This window comes from Piliocolobus tephrosceles, chromosome 3, assembly GCF_002776525.5.
Source record: "Piliocolobus tephrosceles isolate RC106 chromosome 3, ASM277652v3, whole genome shotgun sequence".
Taxonomy (NCBI): Eukaryota; Metazoa; Chordata; class Mammalia; order Primates; family Cercopithecidae; genus Piliocolobus; species Piliocolobus tephrosceles.
Window position 1 is genome coordinate 110,585,940 of NC_045436.1, and position 26,117 is coordinate 110,612,056.

At 36.8% G+C, this 26,117-nt stretch overlaps 1 protein-coding gene across 4 annotated transcripts in view; it reads right to left on the reverse strand.

Moving 5' to 3' along the window:
* The window catches only part of BMP2K (BMP2 inducible kinase), a 144,388-nt gene that overhangs the window by 80,464 nt on the left and 37,807 nt on the right, over window positions 1–26,117 (reverse strand). For all 4 annotated transcript variants that reach the window (XR_002733691.2, XM_023222475.2, XM_023222476.2 and 1 more), the window contains exons 2-3: window positions 12,327–12,445; window positions 4,934–5,039 (exon numbers count right to left, since the gene is read on the reverse strand). Coding sequence is in view for 3 of the 4 variants with exons in the window: in XM_023222475.2 (XP_023078243.1) it covers window positions 4,934–5,039; window positions 12,327–12,445 (225 nt within the window). In the remaining variant the exon portion in view is untranslated. The remainder of the gene's footprint in view (window positions 1–4,933; window positions 5,040–12,326; window positions 12,446–26,117) is intronic.

Below are 26,117 nucleotides of genomic sequence, written 5' to 3' on the forward strand. Positions count from 1 at the left end.
TAATAATTTCTAGAAGTCTGAGATCTAAAGTACATAATTTCTCTTTATGTATCAAAGTATTAGCAAATACAGCAGTACCAAACCACAAATTTACAAAGACAAAAGATGATTACACTTGACAAAAGATGATTGTAAACACTGGATACCTAAAACCACGTAAGGGGATATGAGCTATATAACACATTCTTTTACTCTCTATACAGTTTTATCCCTACATAATAAAAACCAATGTCCCTGAACTATATACATTATATAGGTTCCCTTACTAAAATACCTTGTTCAACAACTTTATGTAATGCAATTAGCTGTTACAGAGGAAGTAAGGGGAGAGTATTTAGTCCTCTATTCTTTGCCCTTCCAAATCACTCCTTCCCTGTGGGAGAAAAAGGAACTTATCTAATTGATTCATCTGAGAAATGAGATTACATATACTCCATTGAGAAAACTGAGCATACTCCATTCAGGCCTTCTGGATTTCTTCTATTAAGAAATAATTGCCCACTTAGAAGGTACAACTGATCTACAATACATGTAGTAACATTAGCAGGTAAAACATTTGAAGAAAACTTTGAACAAAAAAAGAGAAAGCATGGTTTGGCTGTGTCCCCACCCAAAGCTCATCTTGAAATCCCACATGTTGTGAGAGGGACCCATTCGGAGGTAACTGAAACATGGGGGCAAGTCTTTCCTGTGCTGTTCTCACGACAGTGAATAAGTCTCACGAAATCTGATGGTTTTAAAAAAGGATGTTCCCCTGCACAAACCCTCTCTCTTTATCTGCTGCCATCCATGTAAGACATGACTTGCTCCTCCTTGCCTTCCACCACGATTGTGAGGCTTCCCCAGCCACGTGGAACTATAAGTCCAAGTAAACCTTTTTCATTTGTAAATCGCCCTGTGTTGAGCATGTCTTTATTAGCAGCAAGAAAATGGACTAATACAGCAAGGAAAATTAAAAAAATAATAAAACTAAAATTAGCTGGGCACAGTGGTTCTGCCCTTAATCCCAACACTTTGGGAGGCTGAGGTGGGAGGACTGCTTGAGGCCAGGAGTTCCAGACTACCCTGGGCTACAAAGTAAGACCCTGTTTCTATAAAAAATTAAGAATTAAAAAATTGGCCGGGCATGGCCATGTGCACCTCTAATCCCAACTACTCAAGAGGCTAAGGCAGAAGCATCACTTGAGTCCAGAAGTTGACGTTGGACTCATGTGGATGACAGAGTGAGACCTTGTCTCAAAAAGAAAGAAAGGGTCAGGGGTGCAAAGAAAAAAAAATGGACACACTGAAATTAATATCCACAGACAACAAAAGATTTGCAGCTAAAACAAGAACAAGGTGCATCTTTTTCCCCAATATCCCTACATGGTAACAAGGTGTATTTCAGCAAAGAACACTGAGAGAACACGAAAGAGTCAAGCTGGGAGTGGTGGCTCACACCTATAATACCAGCATTCTAGGAGGCCAAGGCAGGTGGATCACTTGAAGTTAGGAGTTCAAGACCAGCCTGGCCAACAAGGCAAAACCCTGTCTTTACTAAAAATACAAAAATTACTCAGCTGTGGTGGTGCACACCTGTAATCCCAGCTACTCAAGAGGCTAAGGCATGAATGAGAATCACTCGAACCCAGGAGGCAGAGGTTGCAGTAAGCTGAGATGGCACTATGCACCCTTTAGCTTAGGTGACAGAGCAAGACTATGTCTCAAAAAAAAAAAGTCCTTGGAAATTAAAAATAATACAATAGAAATACAAAATTCTATAGGAGAGCTAAAAGATACAGAGGAATGCTTCCAACAAAAAAAGAATAAAGACAATAAGAAAGAAAAGAAAATCAGAGGATTATCAATTTAGAAAGCTCAAAACATCTGAAAGAAAATGAGAAGTCCAGTAAGAGACAACTGAAAATGGAAGACAAAGAACTCCACAAAAAGCATACCAAAAACAACAAACACTAAGGCACATATATTTGAAATTTCAATACATCGTAGACAAAGGAAAGATTCAAACTAAAAGTGTCCATGGAGAAAAGATGTCACATAAAAAAATTAAGCAATCACAATAACATCAATTTCTCAACAACACTAAGAAAAAAGTGGAATGATATCTTCAAAATTCTGGATCAAAATTATTTCCAACCTATAATGTTTTAGCCAGCCAAAGTAACGATCAATGTGGGCACTGAATAAAAATATGTTTATATATGCAAGGTTTCAAAAATGCTTCTCCCAAAAATCCAGTCAGAAAGCTACTGAAAAACACACTCCTCCAAATTAGGGAGTGAAAACAAAGGTGTGGTGTAAGTAGCAGGGAATCCAAGACAGAAGGGAGGCAAAGGGAATTTCCAGAAGGACAGCTAACTGCTGTTCAAAATTAAGCAGGATGATCAGTCTCCCCAAGAGGTGTTTTTAAAGGAAGAAAAAATGAAATCAACACAAATATTAAAATGTCTAAACATACTGCATAATTATTTGTATGTCTATTGGAAAATGCGGGGCTAAAATATTAATATACATGAAGAAAATTAGGCAAATGAAAAACAAGATAATTACTAACTCCAGGAAAACAAAAAGTATAAGAAAATACAATTACAGACACCATTAAATGGGAAAATAAATACTGATTTGGTCTAAAACCTAAGCATATCTATACTAGAAGTAAAATTCCTATCTTTTCTTAGACACAATATCTAAAACATCAAATCAAAAATAGCACTAGAAAATTTTCTTTCAAGGGCCTCTTCATGCACAGAATTACATACATACTTCCCTTGATTTTCTAAGTCCTTTCTCTTTTGTACCCTTAGGAAATCACTAAAATTATTGATTCTCTTTTATATAATGCAGTGTGGAAATATGGAAGTAAATATAAGAAACATCTCAAATATTTTAAAGGGACTACCTCTGAAGAGGGATGAGGCAGGAAGGTATTGATTTAGCCACAGCTTAGGAGAACTATTTGACTTTTTTTATTTTTTTATTTTTTTGAGACAGAGTCTCGCTCTCTGCCCAGGCTGCAGTGCAGTGGCGCAATCTTGGCTCACTGCAAGCTCCACCTCCCGGGTTCATGTCATTCTCCTGCCTCAGTCTCCTGAGCAGCTGGGAATACAGGTGCCTGCCACCACACTTGGCTAATTTTTTTTTTTTTTTTTTGTATTTTTAGTGGAGACGGGCTTTCACCGTGTTAGCCAGGATGGTCTCGATCTCCTGACCTCATGATCCACCCGCCTCAGCCTCCCAAAGTGCTGGGATTACAGGCGTGAGCCACCGTGCCCGGTCAACTATTTGACTTTTTAAACCATATACATAAATTACTTTGATAAAAATTTTAAATTTCATATACTGCAGAGCTTGATGATTTGAACACTGGATAACTATTTCTAAAAAATTTTTAAAACAAAATAATGCATTCCTCAAAGAACAGATATGATCATTCTTTTACTTTAAAATTTGCCCCTAAAACTTGAAGGTCATCTGATTCCCCTTTTACGATGTCTTCTAAGTGACAATTAAATTTATCCACGGTTATGATTATGCTTGATTCAAATATCTTTTAAAAGTTCCAAGTAGTCAAGGGCTATGAGTAAACTCTAATCTAACTAAGAATTAGCACTATAAATGCTAGAATTCAGGAAAATGGGGTAGAAAAAAAATGAGTATCTTCTCCTAAAAGAGATCACAGTACAGTACTTTATAGTAGAGAAGATAAGATATAAAGAAAAAACGATCCAGACACATCTGTTTGTTAAATATTGTGTATGGAAATGAGTTACAAATACATCACAGTAGGCATTGTTACATTGATTCACTTCATTTCCCCCATCCTTCCCTCCTTAAAATACTGCAGTAAACAAGATCATACTCTCTCCAACATCATCATCATATCCCTCTTCCTCCTCAACCTTCAGGAAACTGTAAGAGTTCTTGGGATAGTAATTCACAATCATTACTGTCTGAAGAGAATGTAAATGTAAACCAGGGCTCCCTAGAACCACAACTGCCAAATATGGCTTGCAAGTTTGTAGGAAATAGAATTTTGCCTCCACCTTCCCACACATTAAAATTTTAAGGCCGGGCACAGTGGCTCACACCTGTAATCCCAGCACTTTGGGAGGCCGAGGCGGGCAGATCATGAGGTCAGGAGATCGAGACCATCCTGGCTAACACGGTGAAGCCCTGTCTCTACTAAAAATACAAAAAATTAGCCGGGCGTGGTGGCGGGCGCCTGTAGTCCCAGCTACTCGGGAGGCTGAGGCAGGAGAATGGCGTAAACCGGGAGGCGGAGCTTACAGTGAACCGAGATCGCGCCACTGCACTCCAGCCTAGGTGACAGAGTGAGACTCCATCTCAAAAAAAAAAAAAAAAAATTAAATGTCAGGAATTTTTTTATGATGATGATGATGATGAAGGTATGCTACACAAGTATTTATTTTAAAATATCACATTAGGCCCAAATAAAATGTGATTTTCCATATTCTAATGTTTACAAACACCACCAAGAGACTACAAAAAACAGGTTTATAAAGTCTATAGATCAAAATGCAACCTCTAAATTTGTTAAATTTAATGTTTACAATAACAGTAGAGCGCTGGAAAAATCTTACAACATTAATATTGACACATTATGTTCTTCTTGGTTGGATTACAAAAGAATTCTATGTAGAGCAAGAACTGTAACTCTGTATCTGCTTAAATTTCCTATTTTAAACTCAGTATCACTTTTCTCATTCTGCATTTACATGCTCATATCATAATTGCAGCAACTATGACTAGGTTTTAAATTATGTTTTAACAATATTCCTAATTAGACAATGAAAAGTAAGATTACAATAAGTGACTAGAATAAGTTAGCAGCTGCCCTGGAAACAACAAAGGTATCTAGTAACCCATTTAAGGATAAATTTTTTATTATAATACAAATGCAAAAAATACTTACCTCGACAATATTCCATTAAGATAAGGACTTCCCATACATTATCACTAATTGAATTAACAGCACAGTCCAAATAACCCACAATATTTTTGTGACCAGATAGCTCTTTCTGGAAAGAAAAAAAAAATGAAAACTGGAAAATGCACATTTTAGAGGTATAGAATTAGCAATGGTTTGAAGACTAAACTAATGTAAAGAATTTCAAAAGGCAAGAATTAAACATGAGTATAGAATCTAACATATTTCAACCAAGCAAAGGCTTCTATGGTTTCAATAAAGTTTACCTGCATGTGACTGTAATTTTCTAACAGACAAATATGAAAATTATTTTTAAATTCAACTATGAAAATGGTTCATTCAAAAGTAATAGTTCCCAAAAGTGTACAAAGAACTTGAGAATAAAATATTAGAACTTTTATATTTGATTTTATCTAAAAAATAAAAGAACTAAGCTCCAATATTTATTAACAATTACATTCTCATTTGTTGTGCCTGCAACATATTGCAATTTATGTGTAGCTATTATATGAATTTATAGATACATGCACTTTTAACTAAATAACCTATAAAAATGAACAAGTGGCTAAAAAGATTTCTAAAAAGAAACCATAAAGATAATGCTAATACAAATATACGGAAATAAGAAAATGAAAAATCTGAAACTTTTGCATCTTTAACAAGATAGTCATCAGTATACAATGAGGTTAAGAATAGTAATCTACTCTGCTCTACTGAGAAATTTAAAAACAACTATTAAAAATATTATTCAAAATAAATTTACATCAACTATCATTAGCAACAAACCTAGTTTTAACTATGCAATGTAATTTGAAGTAAGGGCTAAGGGCTACTGAACATGGGAATTATTTATAAGGAAGTATACATAATGGGGATGAATCATCAAAAAAGTTGACAGACCACCATTCTAAAGAACTAATCTCCCTAATAAAATGTTCAAAAGCATAAGATTTGAGTGTGCTGCTTCTCATATATCTCTCAAAATCATACAAATTCTATTGAAAGGAAGAGAGTAGTCTTGTACAATAGTACAAGACTATAATATCTCGGCTCAAGTTAGTTAGAGAACTTAGTCTAAGCTTCTCCATTATCTTGAGGTAAATCTTTTTACCCTTCTAGCTAATAGCCTTACTTTTAAAAATGTAAATGCCAAAGCCTAATCATCTCTAATCTAGCTAAGGAATAGAGAAAATAAAAGCAGAATTCAAAAAAGTCAGATTGTGCAAATGCACTTATTTGCTAACAAAAGGGATTGTAATATGTGTTAGTAAAGATGTTGATACAAAATAAGAAATCCCCCTCTTAGCAGGTGGATACGTAGGACTGACATTAATAACAAGTGTTGACAAGAACGTGGAAAAACACTTTCCTTAGAACATAAAATGGTTCAGCTGCCATGGAAAATAGTCAACATAAACTACATATGACCCAGCAATTCCACTCCTAGGTACATACGCAAAACAACTGAAACCAGGCACTCAAGCAAATAGATGTATGCATATATTCATGGCAGTATTAATTATAATACCCAAAAGACAGAAACAGCCCAAATGCTCATCAAATAATTTTTTTAAACTGCATCAACAGATGAATGATAAATTGTGTTACAGACATATAACGGGATATTATTCAGCCATAAAAAATAAAAATACTATAATTATGTGAACTTCACTCAACAATCTTCAAATATACATATGCACCTGTGTGTGTGTTTGTGTGTAAGCACTCAAAAAACCATGGAGAAAAAGAAAAGAGGATGAAGAGGAGGGGAGAAATGAGAGGACAAGGAATAAGAATAAGAACAAGAAACCATCCAGAGCACTGAGCATACGCAATTCTAGAAAAGAAGGAAATTTTTAGTCTACTTTTTTTTTTTTTTTTTTTTTTTTTTTTTTACTACTTAGGCTAGTTAAGTTAGAGTCACTGAAGTTTTTTATGGCCTATTAAAATATTTTTCACTTTTCCTAATATTTAAAAAGAAGTTTTCCCTTGTTGAAAGATGTCTTGCTATTAGAGTTCACAGAAAAACAATCAACGTTAGAGCATGATATTAAAAGCAAAAAAGAAAACTAACTGCTGTTTGTGAATGAAAACACATACAGTGAATGCACAGGAATAGTAAACACAGAATTCAGACAGCAGGATTTTTTTGGATAAGGAGAATAGCAAAGGTGTACCTCATTTTATTGTGCTACATTTTTTAAAGTGGTACTTTGCTTTATTATGCTCTGCAGATACTGCATTTTATACAAATTAAAGGTTTGTGGCAATCCTGCATAGAGCAAGTTTATAGGCACCATTTTCCCAATAGCATGTGCTCAGTTTGTTTGTCTGTCATATTTTGGTAATCCTCACACTATTTCAAACTTTGCCATTATTGTAACAACAGTTATGATAATCTGTGATCAGTGATGGTTGATATTATTCTAATTGTTTCATGGCAACACAAACTGTGTCCATATAACACAGTGAACTTAATCAATAAATGTTATATGTGTTCTACTGTTCCACCGGCTAGCCATTCCTCAGGCTCCCTCTCCTTAGGGTTTCCTACGTCATAAAATACAACAATACTGAAGAGTCCCACAACTCTTGTTTTAATCAAAAGCTAGAAATAGTTAAGCTTAGTGAGAAAGGCACATGGAAAGCCAAAGAAGGGCAACATTTAAGCTTTTTATTACACCAGTCAGCCAAATTTTGAATGCAAAGGAAAAATTCTTGAAGGAAGTTAAAAGTGCTACTCCCATGGACACACAAATGGTAAAAAAGCAAAACAGCCTTATTGCTGACATGGAGAAAGTTTCAATGGTCTAGACAGAAGATCAAACCAACCGCTACATTCCCTAAAGCCAAAGCTTTAACCTAGAGCAATGCCCCAACTGCCTTCAACTCTATCAAGGCTGAAGAAGTAAGGAAAGCTGCAAAAGAATAGTTTGAAGCTAGCAGAGGTTCGTTCATGAGGTTTAAGGAAAGAAGCCATTTCCAGCACATATTAAATACAAAGTAAAGCAGGAAATGCAACAAGTTATTCAGAAGATTTAACTAAGATAACTGATGAAGGAGGCTACACTAAACAATAGATTTTCAATGTAGACAAAACAGTCTTCTATTGGAAGAAGATGCCATCTAGGATTTTTAGAACTAAAGAGAAGAAATCAATGCCTGGCTTGAAAGTTTCAAAGGACAGACTAACTCTTTTGTTAAGGGCAAATGCAACTGGTGACTTTAAGTTGAAACCAATGCTTACTTGCCATTCCAAAACTGCTAGGCCCTAAAGAACTATGGTAAACCTACTCTGTTCTCTATAAATAAAACAACAAAGCCTGAATGACATCACATCTGTTTCCAGCATGGTTTACTGAATATTTTAAGCCCACTGTTGAAATCTACTGCTCAGAAAAAAAGATTCCTTTTAAAATATTACTGCTCACTGACAATGTACCTAGTCACCCATGAGCTCTGACGGAAATGTACAAAAAAATTAATACTGATGGCTGGGCGCAGTGGCTCTTGCCTATAATCCTAGCACTCTGGGAGTCCAAGTGGGACAGATAACTTAAGCTCAGGAGTTCACGACCAGCCTGAGCAACATGGTGAAACCCCATCTCTACTAAAAATACAAAAAAATTAGCCAGGTGTGGTGGCACCTGCCTATGGCCCCAGCTCCTCAGGAGGCTGGGGCATTAGAATCACTTGAACCCAGGAAGCTAAGGTTGCAGTGAGCCAAGATCACATGACCACACTCCAGCCCTGGACAACAAAGCAAGACTTCATCTCAAAAAAAAAGAAAGAAATTAATATTGTTTTCATGCCTGCTAACACAACATCCATTCTGCAGCCCACGAGTCAAGGAGTAATTTTAACTTTCAAGTCTTATTATTAAAAAATATATTTCTTAAGATTATAGCTGCCATAAATAATGATTTATCTGATGGATCTGGGCAAAGTATATTAAAAATCTTCTGGAAAGGATTCACCATTCTAGATGCCATTACAAACATTCGTGATTCATAGGAGGAAGTCAAAATATCAACATTAACAAGAGTTTGGAAGAGGCTGTAATTCATGACTTTAGTGAAGGAAGTAACTGCAGACATGGTAGAAACGCAAAAAAAAAAAAAAAAAAAAAAAACCTAGAATTAAGTGGAGCCTGAAGATCTGACTGAATTGCTGTGAAATGAGGAGCTGCTTCTTATGAATGAGCAAAGACAGTGGTCTCTTGAGATGGAATCTACTTCCTGGTGAAGATACTGAGAACACTGCTGAAATAACAAAGGATTTAAGAATATTATATAAACATGGTTAACAAAGCAGTGGCAAGATTTGACAGGATTGCCTCCAATTCTGAAAGAAGTCCTACTGTGAATAAAGTGCTATCAACCAGTATTGCATGCTACAGAAAAAGCTTTCATGAAAGGAAAAGTCAACTGATGTGGCAAACTTCACTGTTGTTTAAAATCCACTTACACCCAGTGTTCCATTATTGGAACACTGAGCATGTGGGAGTTATTTATATCCTATTGCTCAAGGTCATCGCCAAGGTCTGATTTTTCACTCATGCAAAAATTCAAAAAATTGCAACCTCCAGCATAAATAGGTTAAGAAATTTCCACAGCTACCCCGCCCCTTCCTTCAGCAGCCACTACCCTGATCAGTCAGCAGCCTTCAACATCAAAGCAAGACCCTCTACCAGCAAAAAGAACGTACTTTGCTGAAGGCTCCAGTGATCATCAGTTGTTTTTTAACATTTTTTAATTTTTTAAGGCATAATGCTATTGTACATTTTATAGACTACAGTGTAGTGTTGTGGTGTTATGATACTATATTGGTTTTTGTCCACAGTTCCTGGTTCATAACTCCCAAAGCCCTAGTCACAGTCTTTTGTCATAATGTTGGGTGTCTTAGGCCCCAGGAAGTAGAAACTTTCTCCTGCCCTCCTTTCACCTGCCCCAAGGCAGGACTCTAATGTTCCCCATCTTTCTGATTGTGGGTCTTAAAAACCTCCCCAGAGAGAGTCCTGCACTATACCCTAGGGGAAGGAATGCTGACATCATGAAGCTTCCATAAAAACTCAAGAGGACTGGGTTCAGGGAGCTTCCAGATAGCTGAATATATGAGGGTTCCTGGAGGGAGGTGTGCCCAGGGAGGCAAAGAAGCTCTGTACCCCTTCCTCATACTCTATGCATCACTTCATTTGTACCCTTTGCAATATCCTTTAAAATAAACCACTAATCATAAGTGTTTCCCTGAGTACTGTGAGCCACTTCAGCCAATTAATAGAACCTAAAGAGCAGGTGGTAGGAACCGCAACTTTAAGTTAAAAGGTGAAAGCTGGAAGACTCAGCAAGTCTGCTCTTCCATCTTCTCCTTCCTGCTTTATTCTAGCCATGCTGGCAGCTGATTAGATGGTGCCCACTCAGACTGAGGATGGATCTGCTCTTGTGCTACCTGGGGAATGCAATAAGGAGATACTCTTAAGCAAGGAGCCTCTTTACCCCTAGGGCTGACTCTGGAACTGTGTGAGGTGCTGCTGGATTCTACTGGACACTTGGACAGTGCACTAGGAACAGATCTTAAATGACCAACAAGGAGTTACTTGGTTTACAGACAGCAGTTCCAAAGTGAATGGACAACATTCCATTTGGATGGCTGCTACTTTCATCAAAGAAGGTAAAAACATATCAGCAAGGTGGGCTGAACTGCATGCAGTTTTTTTTTTTACTTTTTATTTTTTTAACAGTAATGGCAGAACTGAACAGTGGTGGAAGCCCCTGTGTTTGAGTTTTTTTACTGACTCACAGGCAGTGATCAGTGGCCTGGCCACACAACCTACAGAAATTTGAGGGGTGCATTAAAGTAGAACAAGTCAGTGCCCATCAGAAGAACTCCCTTCCAGATTGGGAAAGTGATTGGAATCAGCAAGCAGGTCTGTCCGTGTGCTCCCTGGAGGTGGCCATCTGGGTCTATGAAATGAGCATACATAGGGGTACCGCAGCAGTGCAGACATAGGATGAATAAAGACGTGTTCTTTTTGCAACCTCACAGGCACATAATGCCAGTAAGAACTGTTCTAAGTGTCAGCAAGACAGACAGACTACCGATGGCTATGGATGAGATTCCCTGATAGGAAGGCCCTCAACATAGCTGGCAAGTGCGACTGACGCTGGTAGCCCTCGGGAGGCTATGAATAGGTCTTGACAGGAATAGACATTGACTCTGGACTGGGCTTTGCTTATGCAATGGAAGATAAAAATGCTCAGAATGCCATTAAAAAAAAAAACAAAAACAAACAAACAAAAACCAAAACAAAAGACAGTGTATAGAGTTAGAGGGCCAACTATCATTTCTTCAGACCAAGGAACACAATGTACAGTCCATAATGTGTAACAATAGGGCAGAGAAAGGTCCTCCACAGAGTAATAGTTTGATATAGAAGAACAGGGAACTGAAACACTGATCTAAAATGGGGAGATAAAAACTGTAACCATAACTTTTGTATGCACTGGGAAGCCAAAAAAATTGTGTAGCTTGCTTCCCTGCAACATTCACTTTATTGTAGTCGTCTGGAACCAAACTCACATCTCTAAGGTATACCTATACAGGGACACAGTTGAGGAGGAACACACAGAAGGCTCCAATAGTATTTGCAGAGTTTAATTTCTTAATCTGGATGGTGAATAAGCTTGGTGTTTACTATATAACTCTGTAAATATTTCTATCCTGAAAATACTCCACAATTAAAATGTATTTAAGAACAAAAAAGAAAGAAAGCAGAGTAGCTTTAAAGTATACAAGATGATGTGTGTAGGTTACATGCAAATACTACATTTTACATAAGGACCTTGAGCATTCTCAGATTTGAGCATCTGCAGAGTTTAGTATCTGCAGTGGGTCCTGGCACTAAATCCCCATAGAAGACCAAGGGACGACTATACTACAAATCACCAGATTATCTTCTAATTTAATGATCTTTATAGATTATTATAAATAAGCAGCTTGCCTAATAGCTGGTTAATGTTATAGAAAACAAAACAGGCCAGGCACGGTGGCTCACGCCTGTAATCCCAACAGTTTGGGAAACCAAGGCAAGCAGATCACTTGAGGTCAGGAGTTCAAGCCCAGCCTGCCCAACATGATGAAACCCTGTCTCTACTAAAAGTACAAAAATTAGCCAGGTATGGTGATGGGCACCTGTAATCCTGGCTACTTGGGAGTCTGAGGCATGAGAATTGCTTGAACCCGGGAAGTAGAGGTTGCAGCGAGCTGAGATCACGCCACTGCACTCTAGCCTGGGTGACAGAGCAAGACTCAATCTCAAGAAAAAAAAAAAAAAAAAAAACTTGCCAAATTTCTGAAAGAGAATTACTCTTTCACTTACCATAATTGTAATTTCCCTTTTACAAACATTGAGGTCTGGCATGTTATTGACATACATTCGCTTCAATGCACATCGGATTCCACCGTGAGTACGCACGAGGAAAACTGTGGAGAATCCACCTAGAAAAACAAAGCACCAATTAATTTAAAAGAAACAGAAACAAATGTCAAAATCATGTAATATAATTGTAGAGCTTAATATTGGACAAAAATAAACAATGACTGTACCCAAGACAAAAATAAGTGCAATAAGCCACTAGTAGATTAAACGCCAAAACAGTGGCTTCCTAAGTCAATCATGAAGTAGTACTTAGGGGAAAACATGCTTCTCGAATAAAGATGCTTCCTCTTAAAGGCTAAAATTTCACCTTTTGCACTAGAATACCTCTCATGTATTCTAGTGATGAAAAATGTCACAATTATGTTACTAAAGTTTGGTATATACAAGTGATTGCCTACGTATCAGAATGTCCCTCTTGGATAACAAAACACTGATGTTCTTTAATATAAGACATCAATGGGATCAGATAGGTGCTTCCCTCCTCCAGTTCCAGAAGATGAATCAATACTGTTCTAAGCCCATCACAGGAATCTCATTTCCCCTTATCAGTAACTGATTTAGGATTGGGTATGTAACTAGTTCTCGCTAATTGAATATGTAAAGTCAGCCGAGTTGCAGGGAATGATTTTCCACAGATAAAAGAGACTGGTAGAGAAGGCTCTGCTCTTTTGCTTTTTAATTTTGTTGCCTATGATGTTTAGACCTAAAGAAGTCATCTATGGCCATAATGGAAGAAAGAATCAGAAAGAAAGTGATCCAAAACACAGACATTTGGCTTACTGAATCAGCCAACTCTGGAACCACCTCCCTCTAGAACTCACATAGTAAATGCCTTCATTACTTAAGCCACGGTTTACACGGAAATTCTGTTTTTTGGGTTTTTGTTTGTGAGAGGGAGTTTCACTCTTGTTGCCCAGGCTGGAGTGCAGTGGCACAATCTCGGCTCACCGCAACCTCCGCCTCCCAGGTTCAAGCGACTCTTCTGCCTCAGCCTCCCAAGCAGCTGGGATTACAGGTGCCTGCCACCACACCTGACTAATTTTTTGTATTTTTGTAGAGACAAGGCTTTGCTATGTTGGCCAGGCTGCTGGTCTTGAACTCCTGATCTCAAGATCTGCCCGCCTTGGCCTCCCAAAGTGCTGGAATTACAGGTGTGAGCCACAGCACCTGGCCGGAAATTCTGTTAACTGCAGCTGAGAAAGCATCTTATCTGAAGCACTAGGTAGGTATTGTAAAGAACAATTCTATCATATCTAAACAAAGATTTCCACATGAATTTATCTTGACACAGAATATGCTATTGCTTAATTACTTTTTTAAAAAATGGTGTATCACTTGCATTAATTTGATAGCCTTTAAAAAGCAGCATCCTGAGCAATAAGTCACCTGCACTCAGGTCAATACAAGTTGTAAAAGGAAAAAAAAACTATTAGAAATACATAATAGGGGAAAAGAGCTCTGGTAAGATTTGGCTGTGTCGCCACCGAAATCTCACTTTGAACTGTAATAATCCCCACGTGTCAAGGGCAGAGCCTGCTGGTGATAATTAAAACAAGGGGGCAGATTCCCTCAGACTGTTCTTGCGGTCGTGAATCACTCCAAGATCTAATGGTTTTATAAATAGGAGTTCCCCTGCATAAGCTCTCTTGCCTGCCACCATGTAAGATGTAACTTTGCTCCTCATTCACCTTCTGCCATGATTGTGAGGCCTCCCCAGCCACATGGAACTGTGAGTTTATTAAATCTCTTTCCTTTATAAATTAGACAGTCTCAGGTATGTCTTTATTACCAGCATGAGAACAGACTAATATAAGCTCCTAGGAAACTCCAGAATCAGTACATACTCTTTCCAGATTCTCTACATCTTCCATGTCCACTTATAAGAAACTATACAATTTTCCATTTTGTAGATCTGGATTTCCACATATATAGTGTTAGGGAAATCAAATCAACCACCCACAAGGTAGTTCTAGGAATAAATCAGATGATGACGATGTTTGGGAAAGGTACTTTATGTAAAATCTCTAACAATGCAGGGCACTACTTTAAAAGAAACTCACTTAGCACTAATTTCATATGTAAACATTAACAAGCCAGAAAGTAAAAGACCTAATAGAAAGGGCCACTTAAACTACCATAATTTTATTTGGTTACAAAAACTAAGGAAAATGTGGAAAGAAAGAATTTATCTAGATAAGGAGGTGGTACAAGTACAGCTGAGAGAAATCATTTAAATAGCATTTGTTTTGAGACATTTATCTATCTAGGTCTAGATTATTTCCCTAAAACAATGCTTTCCCAAACGTAGCTGTGCATCAGAATTGCCTGAGGTGGTCTGTGTATGAATTTATCTTGAACAGTTTCCAAATTCTGGCCCCAAGTCTGAATCAGTAGGTCTAAATGGTAACCCCATTTATATATTTATATAGATATACAGGTATAACTATATATAGAGAGAGAGAAAGAGCACTAAAAATCTGCCTACTTGTTATACTATTACACTTTTGTATATGTTTTAAATTGTTTATTAGATGGAAGGACGAAAAGAGTTCCCCTAAATGGTTCTGATGCACAACCATGTAGTCACTGAACCAAGTTCCCAGAGGAACCATGGATCCTATATACCTATTCTTATCCTCCCACAGAACAATGTGATTTTATCCCTGTGAATCAGAGAAATGAGAAAAAAAAGTATCAAGTAGGTTTTCTTCACAAAAACCATTCCCAAAATGAAAGTTTTCCAATTCTACTAACCCTAATTTAGACAGATCTTATCAAATGTTAAGTTTTCTGAATACAGAAAATACGTTCAACTTCAAGAAAGGATTTCTACCTAAACAAGGTAAACAGTGATCGTTAATTGTATCTACTTTGAGAATAAAATGTAATAAATATTTATGCTTTCCCCAGTACTATCTTTTCAAGAATTTTCCGATAAGCTAATATTATTTCTGTTTGAAGAATGCATTTACGGAGAGGTAACCAGTTAGAACACTATAGTAGTCCACGAGAGGAGTGTAATACTTGCCACCTATCTATAGCTTATCAAATTCTTAAGTATTTATTTTTCCTCACAGAACTCTTTCATGACCAACCCAATTTCACATTCATCACTCACTCAGGTACTTCTATCTAGAATTTGACTATATTATCATGTACTTCAGTTTTCCACAAATTTCTGTACATAAATCATAAGATTATTGGCAGTAACCACAGACTATATATGTATGTACAATTTAATACTGTAAAGCACAGTTGTTATATTAATGCTAAATTGTATAATTCCAAACATGTAATTATGAGAGTATTATGAAGCATTCTAAATGTTCTCAAAAGACCATAAAAGCAAAATTATGACAGATATTGATCTGATGAAATAAAATGGGAAATAAATGTGTACTCATGAAAGCAAGAAAAATGATTGGTATCTTTTGCACTCTATAAACTATACAAATTGTATAACTAAATATAGAAGTTTCATTCATAGGCGTATTCTTTAAAGAGCAGTAATTCTCAGCCTCCTCCAGCTTTTTTCAAGGGTAGGATATAACATTTACACATGAAATAATTTCACAGGACACCTAATTGAAATCTTACCTCTGGTCTCCACACACACACACACAAAGGTAACCAGATTAAAATGAAAGAGTAGCTTTGTTAAGCCAATCTAAATTTGTTTCAACTAAGAAGAATCATAATGGACAATTCTCCATCTAATCCCAAGTGCCAGCCACCCAGGATATCTCTCAATTTTTATACACTGTAGTACGGTAATAATAAAATAAGGACAACACAGTTCACACTCACTTGGAAAGCACTGCTCTAGAGATGCCAGGTCTCTGTAGTAACTATATATGAACATATGGCATATACTGCTACAGACTAACTTCTCCTTCTGGTAAGCCATTATTTATTGCTTCTATTAAGCAATTATTTCTCCTTGCTTTAATTTGTCATTTCCATGCTTTAATTAAAACATTTTAATTTACTGATGCTATACATATTTGTAACTCTCCACAAATTCATTTAAAAAGATAACACAAAAGAATGAAAAGTGATAAAGCTAACATATCTATCCTTCGTATCTTTCCCACAGTTCCTCTGAAATAGTTATTAATTGATCAACTAGAGGTACCCAAAGGAGTAGAAACTGATCAATAACAAAATAATCCTTAAAACAGGGCTAAGTAGTTCACCGGCAAATAGGAAAACTGACTTAAGGTCAGTCAGACCTCTTGATTCGCTACCCCATTCCCCACAGACAGGCCAACACTCGCCCCTACGCAGTATTAATTAAACTAGCAGTATATGTGAGACATCAGGAAACATTTGGGGGCATGGGAATAGAAGAAAGGTGAGTGTAGTCCTGAATAAAAAAAAAAGAAAGAATTAAGTAAATGCCTACTGAAAAGAGAACTCCCCCACCTGAACTCAAGACCACTGTTCAGCTACAAGAACACTGGCAGCGAGACATACTCACAAACAGAAATTGGAGAAAAGAATTTTTTTCTGGGAAACAGGAAAAAACATACAGATAATGAAATGTGGGAGTCACAGAATTTAAAAGTGGCTTTCCGCATCGTCACCCTAAAGTGAAGCCCCAAGTCAAGAAACTTGTCCCATTTACACAAATCGTTTCCATCATCATCACTTTAGAACTTCACTCTTTAAAAAGAACAGACACAAAAAGATGATCAGACGTTCAAAGAAACCCTTTAACATGACAAGAGATTAAAAAAAGCAAACAGAAAAAAAGAACTTTGAAGAGGTGCTGGGAGCTAAAGAAATCATCCAAAGAATCTATAAATATTCTTAAGAGTAGAAGAAAGACATTGCAGTCATGAAATAAGAGCAGAGTTCTATAAAAGGGATATTTGGAGAATGAGAAATTACTTTTACAAAATAGAATAAAGAAATCAAAAGTTAAAGCTTCAACAGAGGAGCTAGAAGATAAAATTAAGGAAATATTCCACAATTTTTTCAAAGGATAAAAGACTGGAATATTAAAAAACCAGTTCAGGCTGGGCATGGTGGCTCACGCCTGTAATCCCAGCACTTTGGGAGGCCGAGGTGGAAGGATCACCTGAGGTCAGGAATTCGAGACCAGTTTCACCAACACGGTGAAACCCCATCTCTACTAAAAATACAAAAATTAACTGGGTGTGGTGGCACATGTCTGTAAACCCACTACTTGGGAGGCTGAGGCAAAAGAACTGCTTGAACCGAGGAGGCAGAGGTTGCAGTGAGCCATGATCACGCCATTGCACTCCAGCCTGGGCAACAAGAGTGAAACTCCGTCTCAGAAAAAAAAAAGTCCAGTAGATCTAGTATCTAAACAACAGACACTTCAGAAAAAGAAAAGAGAAAATGAGGGGGGAAAATGTATCAAAGATGTAACACACACACACACACACACACACACACAATCAAACTTGAAGTTCATCGGTTTCCACATGAAAAGGGCTCACCAAGCAAATACCCAGCACACAGAACAAAAAGATCCACATCAAGGCTCATCGTCATGAAATTTCAGAAGGCTCAAGATAAAAAGAAAATCCTAAAAGTTACCAGAAGAAAAAGATTGCATATTTCCCTTAGAATGGCTTCAGCCCTATATCCATACCTAGTCATCTCACAAAGCAATGGATGAATGTGTAAGCACAAGTAAGCTAATACTATTATTAAGTGGGCATATGATATACTGATGGCATTTTACCAAATACTTCCTGCTAAATTTCTAAATTTCAGTTAGACTAAAATTAGCCTAAAAACTTTTAAAGTTGCTTCAAGATTTCTCCATTTTCACAGTCATTATAGTAAGATAACCAACATAAGATAATTGTACAATAATATTAATAATGCCAGTAAGCCTGTAAACTCAGATGCCTGTAAAGGCCAGGCGTGTAATGTAAACAAGTAAACTGGGACAGTGCCCTGAGACAATGGAGGGTAGGGGGGCTGTGATGACCTGCATTAGCACATGCCCTGTGTAAAGGCTACAGCAACTAATGCCATTTGGTTGATGTCATGTAAGAATGAGGGCCTACTGTTTCTCTATTTCTATTAGATGACAAAAAAAGACCTAGATATTACATACTGGGCAAGACTGAGTATTGTAAAATCATTTCAAAGAAGTGACCAACAAGAAATGAAAGGATTTTGTCCCTTACATTAACAGTGAATATTATGGGGGTTGGAGGTTTTGAAGCAATAAGCACTTCTATGTATAATGCCTGGTAAGTGAGTAGGCACACAATACTATTTATTGAATGAATGAATCAATGAAAGATGGAAAAAAATGTTCTGCTAAATTTCTTCTTGGAATCCAGCATATCAAGGGGAAGGGGGAAGCAAGGCTTTTGGAGTCAGACATAAAAGTAAATACTAACTCCACCATTACTAATTGTGTGACCAAAAGCAAATTAATTTCTGAGCTCCAGTTTCCTTATACATTCAGCAGAGATAATAAGGTCTCCTCACAGGACTATTCTAAAGAATAAATGAGATTCTATATGCAAAGCACTAGTACAGTTCATTTCATAAACAGCAGCTTTTGTAACTACTACTAATACTATCAGTAGTATTAGGCTGCTGCTATTACTACTTGGCCAGGCATGGTGGCTCACACCTGTAATCCTAGCACTTTGGGAGGCCAAGGAGGGTGGATCACCTGAGCTCAAGAGTTCCAGACCAGCCTGGGCAACATGGTAAAACCTTGTCTCTACTAAAACTACAAAAAAATGAGCCAGTCATGGTGGCATGCACTTGTAATACCAGCAACTCGGGGAGGCTGAGGCACAAGAATCGCTTGATCCTAGGAGACAGAGGTTGCTGTGAGCTGACATCACACCACTGCACTCCAGCCTGTGTGACAGAGCAAGACTCTGTCTCAGAAAGAAAGAAAAAGAAAAAAAAAAAAAAAAAAAAAAAACACTGCTTCATCTTATGAAGGTTAGAGTTAAACTACACATTCTAAAAAAGAAGACTGGGAACTAATACACTGCTTGACAAACAAGCTAATATAAAGACAGTAAAATTCAAGGAGACTATACTTACCTGCTTCACCATGCCCAAGTCATACGTGCATAAAAGTATAAATAGAAGTACAAAATAAGTTATTCAAACCTCAAATCAGCTTATAAAATACTTTTTTAAAGAACTGGAAATGTGAGGTGTTAAATGAAGGCTAAGATCATCTCTTTTTTCCAACACCATTTGAGAAATGCAAATCAAAACCACAATGAACTACCATCTCATGCCAGTTAGAAAGTCAGGAAACAACAGATGCTGGAGAAGATGTGGAGAAATAGGAATGCTTTTACACTGTTGGTGGGAGTGTAAATTAGTTCAACCATTGTGGAAGACAGTGTGGCGATTCCTCTAGGATCTAGAACTAGAAATACCATTTGATCCAGCAATCCTGAAGGATTATAGGTATTATAATGAGTATATAACCTCAGCAAACCACCATGGCATGTGTATAAATATGTAACAAATCTGCACGTTATGCACATGTACCCCAGAGCTTAAATTCAAAAAAAAAAAAAAATTCACCTCTTTTTTTAAACACCATAATTCACCTCTATGTTTTGGCTTCGTGTGCCTAATGGAATAGCAATTCAATATAGCCACTCAAAATAAGATCTAAATGAATGCCTCCCCCATCCATTTTAGGGAGGAAAAGCCCTAAAATTGTATTATGTTTATTAAAAGCATCACTCTGACTCTATTACCATAATATGAGAAAAAATATATGTCTGTTCTTTGTTCCTAGTTTCTGGTACAGAACTTCAGAACCACTTAGAATTCCCTAGCAGACATTTCTTCGTTATGCTAAGAGGTTAAGTCATCATGGGGCCCTACATAGCTTCAGAATGGGGCTGATCATCAGAAAACCAACTAGAGGTTAGAAAGATTAGATTAGAGGGTTGGAACTTTCAGCCTCTCCCTTCCCTTTCCCCCTGCCCCCTACCTCTCTGGATAGGAGAGAGACTAGAGATTGAGTTCAATCATATGGCCAATGATTTAATCAATCGTGCTTATTTTGTGAGACCTCAATAAAAACTCTGAATATGAGGTTCAGAGTTTCCTGGCTGGTGAACATACTGCTGTACTGGCAGAGTGGTGTACCTGGCATGAGGATAAAAACTTCTGCACTCAGCACCCTTCCAGACCTTGTGCTACGTACCTGTTTTCGTTCATTCATGTCCCTTCTAATAGAAGAGTAATTGTAAGCATAGCACTTTCCTGAGTTCTGCGGGTCACTGTAGCAAATTATCAAACCCAAAGGGAACCCCCAAATTTGTAGTCAAGTTTATCAGAAGTACAGATGACCCCCAAGACTTAGAGCTGGTGTTTGAAGGGGGGTAGTCTTGTTGGACTATGTCCCTTAACCTGTGGAGTCTGTGCTAACTTTGAACAGTTAAGTGTTAGAATTGAATGGAATTGTTGGATACTCAGTTGTGTCAGAGAATTGTTTTTGGAACACAGCTATCTACTCAGGAATAAGTTATGTGTGTATTATATCTTCTGCTTAGGAAGATGAGAAGTATGCATTCAACTACCAATTAAGAAGCTTTAAATCTATCCATTATTCAAAACTGATTGTCAAGAAGCCAAACGGTCCTCAAAATCAGTACCAAATATTTCAGAGACATGTAATACTGAATTAATGAGTACTTGATAAATTTTTAAATATTTGTGTGTCCATACAATTAGACTTCCTTTCAGGTTGTACCGCATTTCTTGAAAACACAAATTCCTGTCCAGACCACATAGCTGACTATCAATATGTCTCTTCTGCTATGTGTTAAGCAACTTGAGAAGGGCTTCATACAATAGTAAATACACAATGAATAATCAATGTTCGTGGAGGATGGAAACTTTTAAAAAAGCATTAACGACTCAAGTGACATGATGTGTGCAGATTGCTTTCACGTAGTTGAGCACCAACAACAAACATGTTTTACAGTTGTTTCTTTGAAACTGGAATTAACCTCCTCTGATTTCCCATAAGAAAAAGGAGTTTTTTAAATGCTTTATTTTAATTAACATAAACTAATTTCTTTGACATGACAAGTAAAAGTGATCGATTCATTACAAGAAATTAATTTAGTCCAGCATAATTTGCACTTAGTGAACATCTCTCAGGTCTTAAACAGTACTTTATTTGCAAAGAACTGAAAATCAACCTTGGAAGAAGTCAAATAAAAGTAGATACCGTTAAATGCTTTTTGTAACTGTAGTTTTCCATGCATTTTCTTGCCCAATTAGTCATTCCCAAAAATGACAAGACACTGTTAGTGAAATTGGGAGAAAAAGTATCAAAGTGTGTAGAAAAAAATGAGTAAAATATTTAAAAATTGATTCCCCAAGGATCATCAATGTATGCTAAAATCATAGATGAAAGGTTAATAAATAGGATATTCATATAGTACCCAAGTATGAAAGGAAAAACATCACTTTCCAAGGGAGAGATCTGGTAGTCACTAACACTGGGACAAACTGACATTATGTTTCTTAACATGTGATGCAGTATAAAGTACACAGCATCACCTATGAAGTACCCTTGCCAAAAAACCTTTAGCCTGAAAAAACCTTGAGGTTTAACTTCACATTACCAAAAACATACAGGAGCCAGAATGAGGAAAATGATTACAGAAAGAAGAAATCAGACAAAGCTAGACGTGGAACACTATACAAGATAACTAGACAAAGAGTCAATGTGACCCATTTTTTAGAGCGAGTGAGGGTTATTCTATGCAATACGTAATCCTTGACTGAATTCCAGTTTCAAAGAAACAACTGTAAAACATGTTTGTTGTTGGTGCTCAACTACGTGAAAGCAATCTGTACACATCATGTCACTTTAGTCGTTAATGCTTTTTTAAAAGTTTCCATCCTCCATGAACTTCTTGTAATTTACTCATTAATACTTAATGAATACTTAAACACATATACATCCTAACGGTCCATATATTATTCTATATAACTATAGTACTCTCTGTCCTACCTAAGAAAATAATTATTATCTTGTACAGTCCCTATTCAAAATTACCCACATGTTGTAAAAATGTATAAAGGAAATGTAGTAAAATGTTATTAGTAATTGAATGTAGATGACGGGCATATTATTCACTGTACCACTCTTTCAACTTCCGTATATTTTAATTTTTTTTCAGAATAAAGTTGGAAGAAAAAGAACAAAAAACAAAGTATGTTTTCCCCAGGCGATTTCTCTCTTGCCAAGCAACAACTTCACCATCACCACTGAGAATTATCTGCTGATTATTCAGACTTGAAACATCCCCAAAGTCACCAGAAGTCTCTTGCCACAGAAAATGTTTATGGTATCCTAGGGACCTACATCCCTTGGATATAGTTCCTGTATCTTAGGTCCAACATCCCAACACAGGCAGGCACTGTTTGTTTATTAAAGATTGGGCTGTTAGTGATATTTACTCCTATCAAGTTTGTTTTCCTAGGGACTTGAAGAAGAAAGATAGATGAAGGGATAAAATTACACATGGTCTTTCTGAGCTGTATTAATCATCAAACATCATGCAAATTAGTAAAACAGAGGAAATACCAAACTGTCCCACAACTTCTGGTTTCAACCATTGCCAAAGAAAACAATGTCATTTGAAAACAATCTTCAAGATAAGTGGAACAAGCACTTATTTGCCTGTGGGGTCTGAGCCAAAGGAAATTTCCTCCTACCCAGTGACCACTAGCCTGTGATACATCAGAGCACTGTTACTTTAGATTAAGGCAAGGACTCCAGGAGTTTCTTTAAAAAGTGGAAATACTACTAAAGAGTAATTAGTAACTTAAATTCTCACCAACTTAGTACATCAGTAAGTGCTATCTCTCACAAGGCAACGAAGGAATGAGTTGGTACATCTGACTGGGCCAAGAACAGGAAGAGAAGAAAAAACAAAAAATATACTGTCTTATTTTATTCTCAACACATGTGAGGCATTTATCTTCTTATCCCCATTTTACAGATGAAGAATAAACCAAACAGTGAAAATGAAGGAAAAGAGCTAGCCAACACAAACCAGATACGATGGAGACAGAAGGACTTTTGGTTTTTTCCCATAGAAATCTCACAGTCTAATGATTTTTACAGTCTACAACTACCCTTGTTAGAGTTAGGCCAGAAGAAAATCTAGGTACATAATTACAAATGGGAAGATGTGGGAATAACAGAATTTAGGAGGAACAAAAAGAAAATGAAGTAATCAAGAGAGAGCAATAGAGTCTCTAAAATTTTATTCTAAATAGAACCTTACTTAACAGGCAGCACTCCCTATATAAAAAAGGCCTGCAGGCCGAAAACCACGTTTGCTTTGGACTACTCAGTGCCTTAAAAAAGACTGCACTATACCAGATGACAATCTAGATTTTTCAGCTTTTCTTGAAAAACTTAGAAATAGAGAAACAGTAGGCCCTCATTCTTACATGACATCAACCAAATGGCATTAGTTGCTGTAGCCTTTACACAGGGCATGTGCTAATGCAGTTCATCACAGCCCCCTCTACCCTCCATTGTCTCAGGGCTCTGTCCCAGTTTACTTGTTTACATTACATGCCTGGCCTTTACAGGCATCTGAGTTTACAGGCCCTACAACAAGAACTTCTAATAATTTACACACAACAGTATTTAGGCTTGAAATACTTATCCAGTGCCTCTCTTGTCCACTAGGACGTAAATTCTGTAAGGGGAGAGACTGCGTACCCCTTGTTTATCACAGTATCAACGACGCTTACCGCTTTGTCAGATACTGAAATATCTGTTGAGTGAATAACTTAAAATCAATGAACTACTTCTCCTGGGAAGTTGTTCTAATTGACAAGCTATAATTGCTACATTGATCATCTATGAAAAAAAAGCAATTAATTTCTGATTATTTTCCCTTGACATTTACTACATTTCTAATATACCATTCAAATTCTGAAAACAGAATTTAATTTCTTTACCACATAAATCATATTTAGTCTAATTATTACATGACAAACTATAATATTAAAATCCTTTTGAGTCCATCCTTTAAAAAGTATTTCAAATTTGACAATTAATTCTTCATATTACTTCACATTGGCTATTATCTCTTATCCTCCTGAAAAGAAATTACCTCTTTATACAGAAAAAGATGTAAATCAAAATATTTTATGGGCTTTCATGTACCAGGCTTCATGCTATATCTTCACATAATTACCTCATTTAATTCTTAACACATATTTTTGGTATTAACTTTATTCCTCTACTTTTTAAAAACAGAAATGATAATAAGCTCTGAGGATTTTAGCAAGTTCTTCGAGATCATGACTATCAATAGCAGAGCCAGAATTAAACTACCAATTTCACACCAAAGTATATAGTTTCGACTAACCATAGCAGTCTAAAAATGAAACAATATGAGGCCTAAAGATATAGTAAAAGGAGAAAAGGAACGACCTTTATCTTCAGGAAATGCATTCTTTCTTATCATTACCCTGAAAATTGGAGTCCTCATTTAATTTCATTTATTGCTCTTAAAGTTGGAGTGTTCATCCTATTTCCCAAATTGGGGAAAAAAACATTGAAAAATTAGTTAAGCTCCTTTATCAATCAGCCAAATGAAAGAATCTTAGAATTAAGCCACTATGAAATTAAAGTGCCAGTCTCTAGATGTGAATATAATATCAAATGTAGTAAAGGCATCAAGGGCTGCAAACTATATTTTTTTAAAAAGTTATAAAAGGGAAAACATCCGTAATATAGCATTTTTTTTTTGCCCTTGACAAGTGTATTAGTCTATTCTCACACTGCTAATAAAGACATACCCAAGGCTGGGTAATTGATAAAGGAAAGGTTTAACTGACTCACAGTTCATCATGGCTGGAGAGGCCTCAGGAAACTTAACAATCACGGCAGAAGGGGAAGCAAGCCCGTCCTTCTTCACATGGTAACAGCAAGAAGTGCTAAGCAAAAGGGGGAAAAGCCCCTTATAAACCATCAGATCTTGTGAGAACTCACTCACTATCATGAGAACAGCATGGAGGAACCTGCCCCCCATGAATAAATTACTTCCCAACGGGTCCCTCCCATGACATCTGGGGATTATAGGCACTACAATTCAAGATGGGATTTGGTGTGGACACAGTCAAACCATATCAACAGGCTAATGTTTTAAAAAGAACACAAATATATGAAATGATTAAAGAATCCATTACAGAAGATAGAACCTGAAAGATGGATAATAATAGGACAGTAAGGGAGGAAGAGCTCAAGCACAGGGCAGAGAATAGCATTTGCAATGGCATGAGCATGAGAAAAAGAAAATACCATATTTGAGAAGTGTCTTTTCATATCCTTTGCCCATTTTTTGATGGGGTTGTTTTTTTTCTTGTAAATTTGATTGAGTTCTTTGTAGATTCTGGATATTAGCCCTTTGTCAGATGAGTAGATTGCAAAAATTTTCTCCCATTCTGTAGGTTGCCTGTTCACTCTGATGGTAGTTTCTTTTGCTGTGCAGAAGCTCTTTAGTTTAATTAGATCCCATTTGTCAATTTTGGCTTTTGTTGCCATTGCTTTTGGTGTTTTAGACATGAAGACGCTGCCCATGCCTATGTCCTGAATGGTATTGCCTAGGTTTTCTTCTAGGGTTTTTATGGTTTTAGGTCTAACATTTAAGTCTTTAATCCATCTTGAATTAATTTTTGAATAAGGTGTAAGGAAGTGATCCA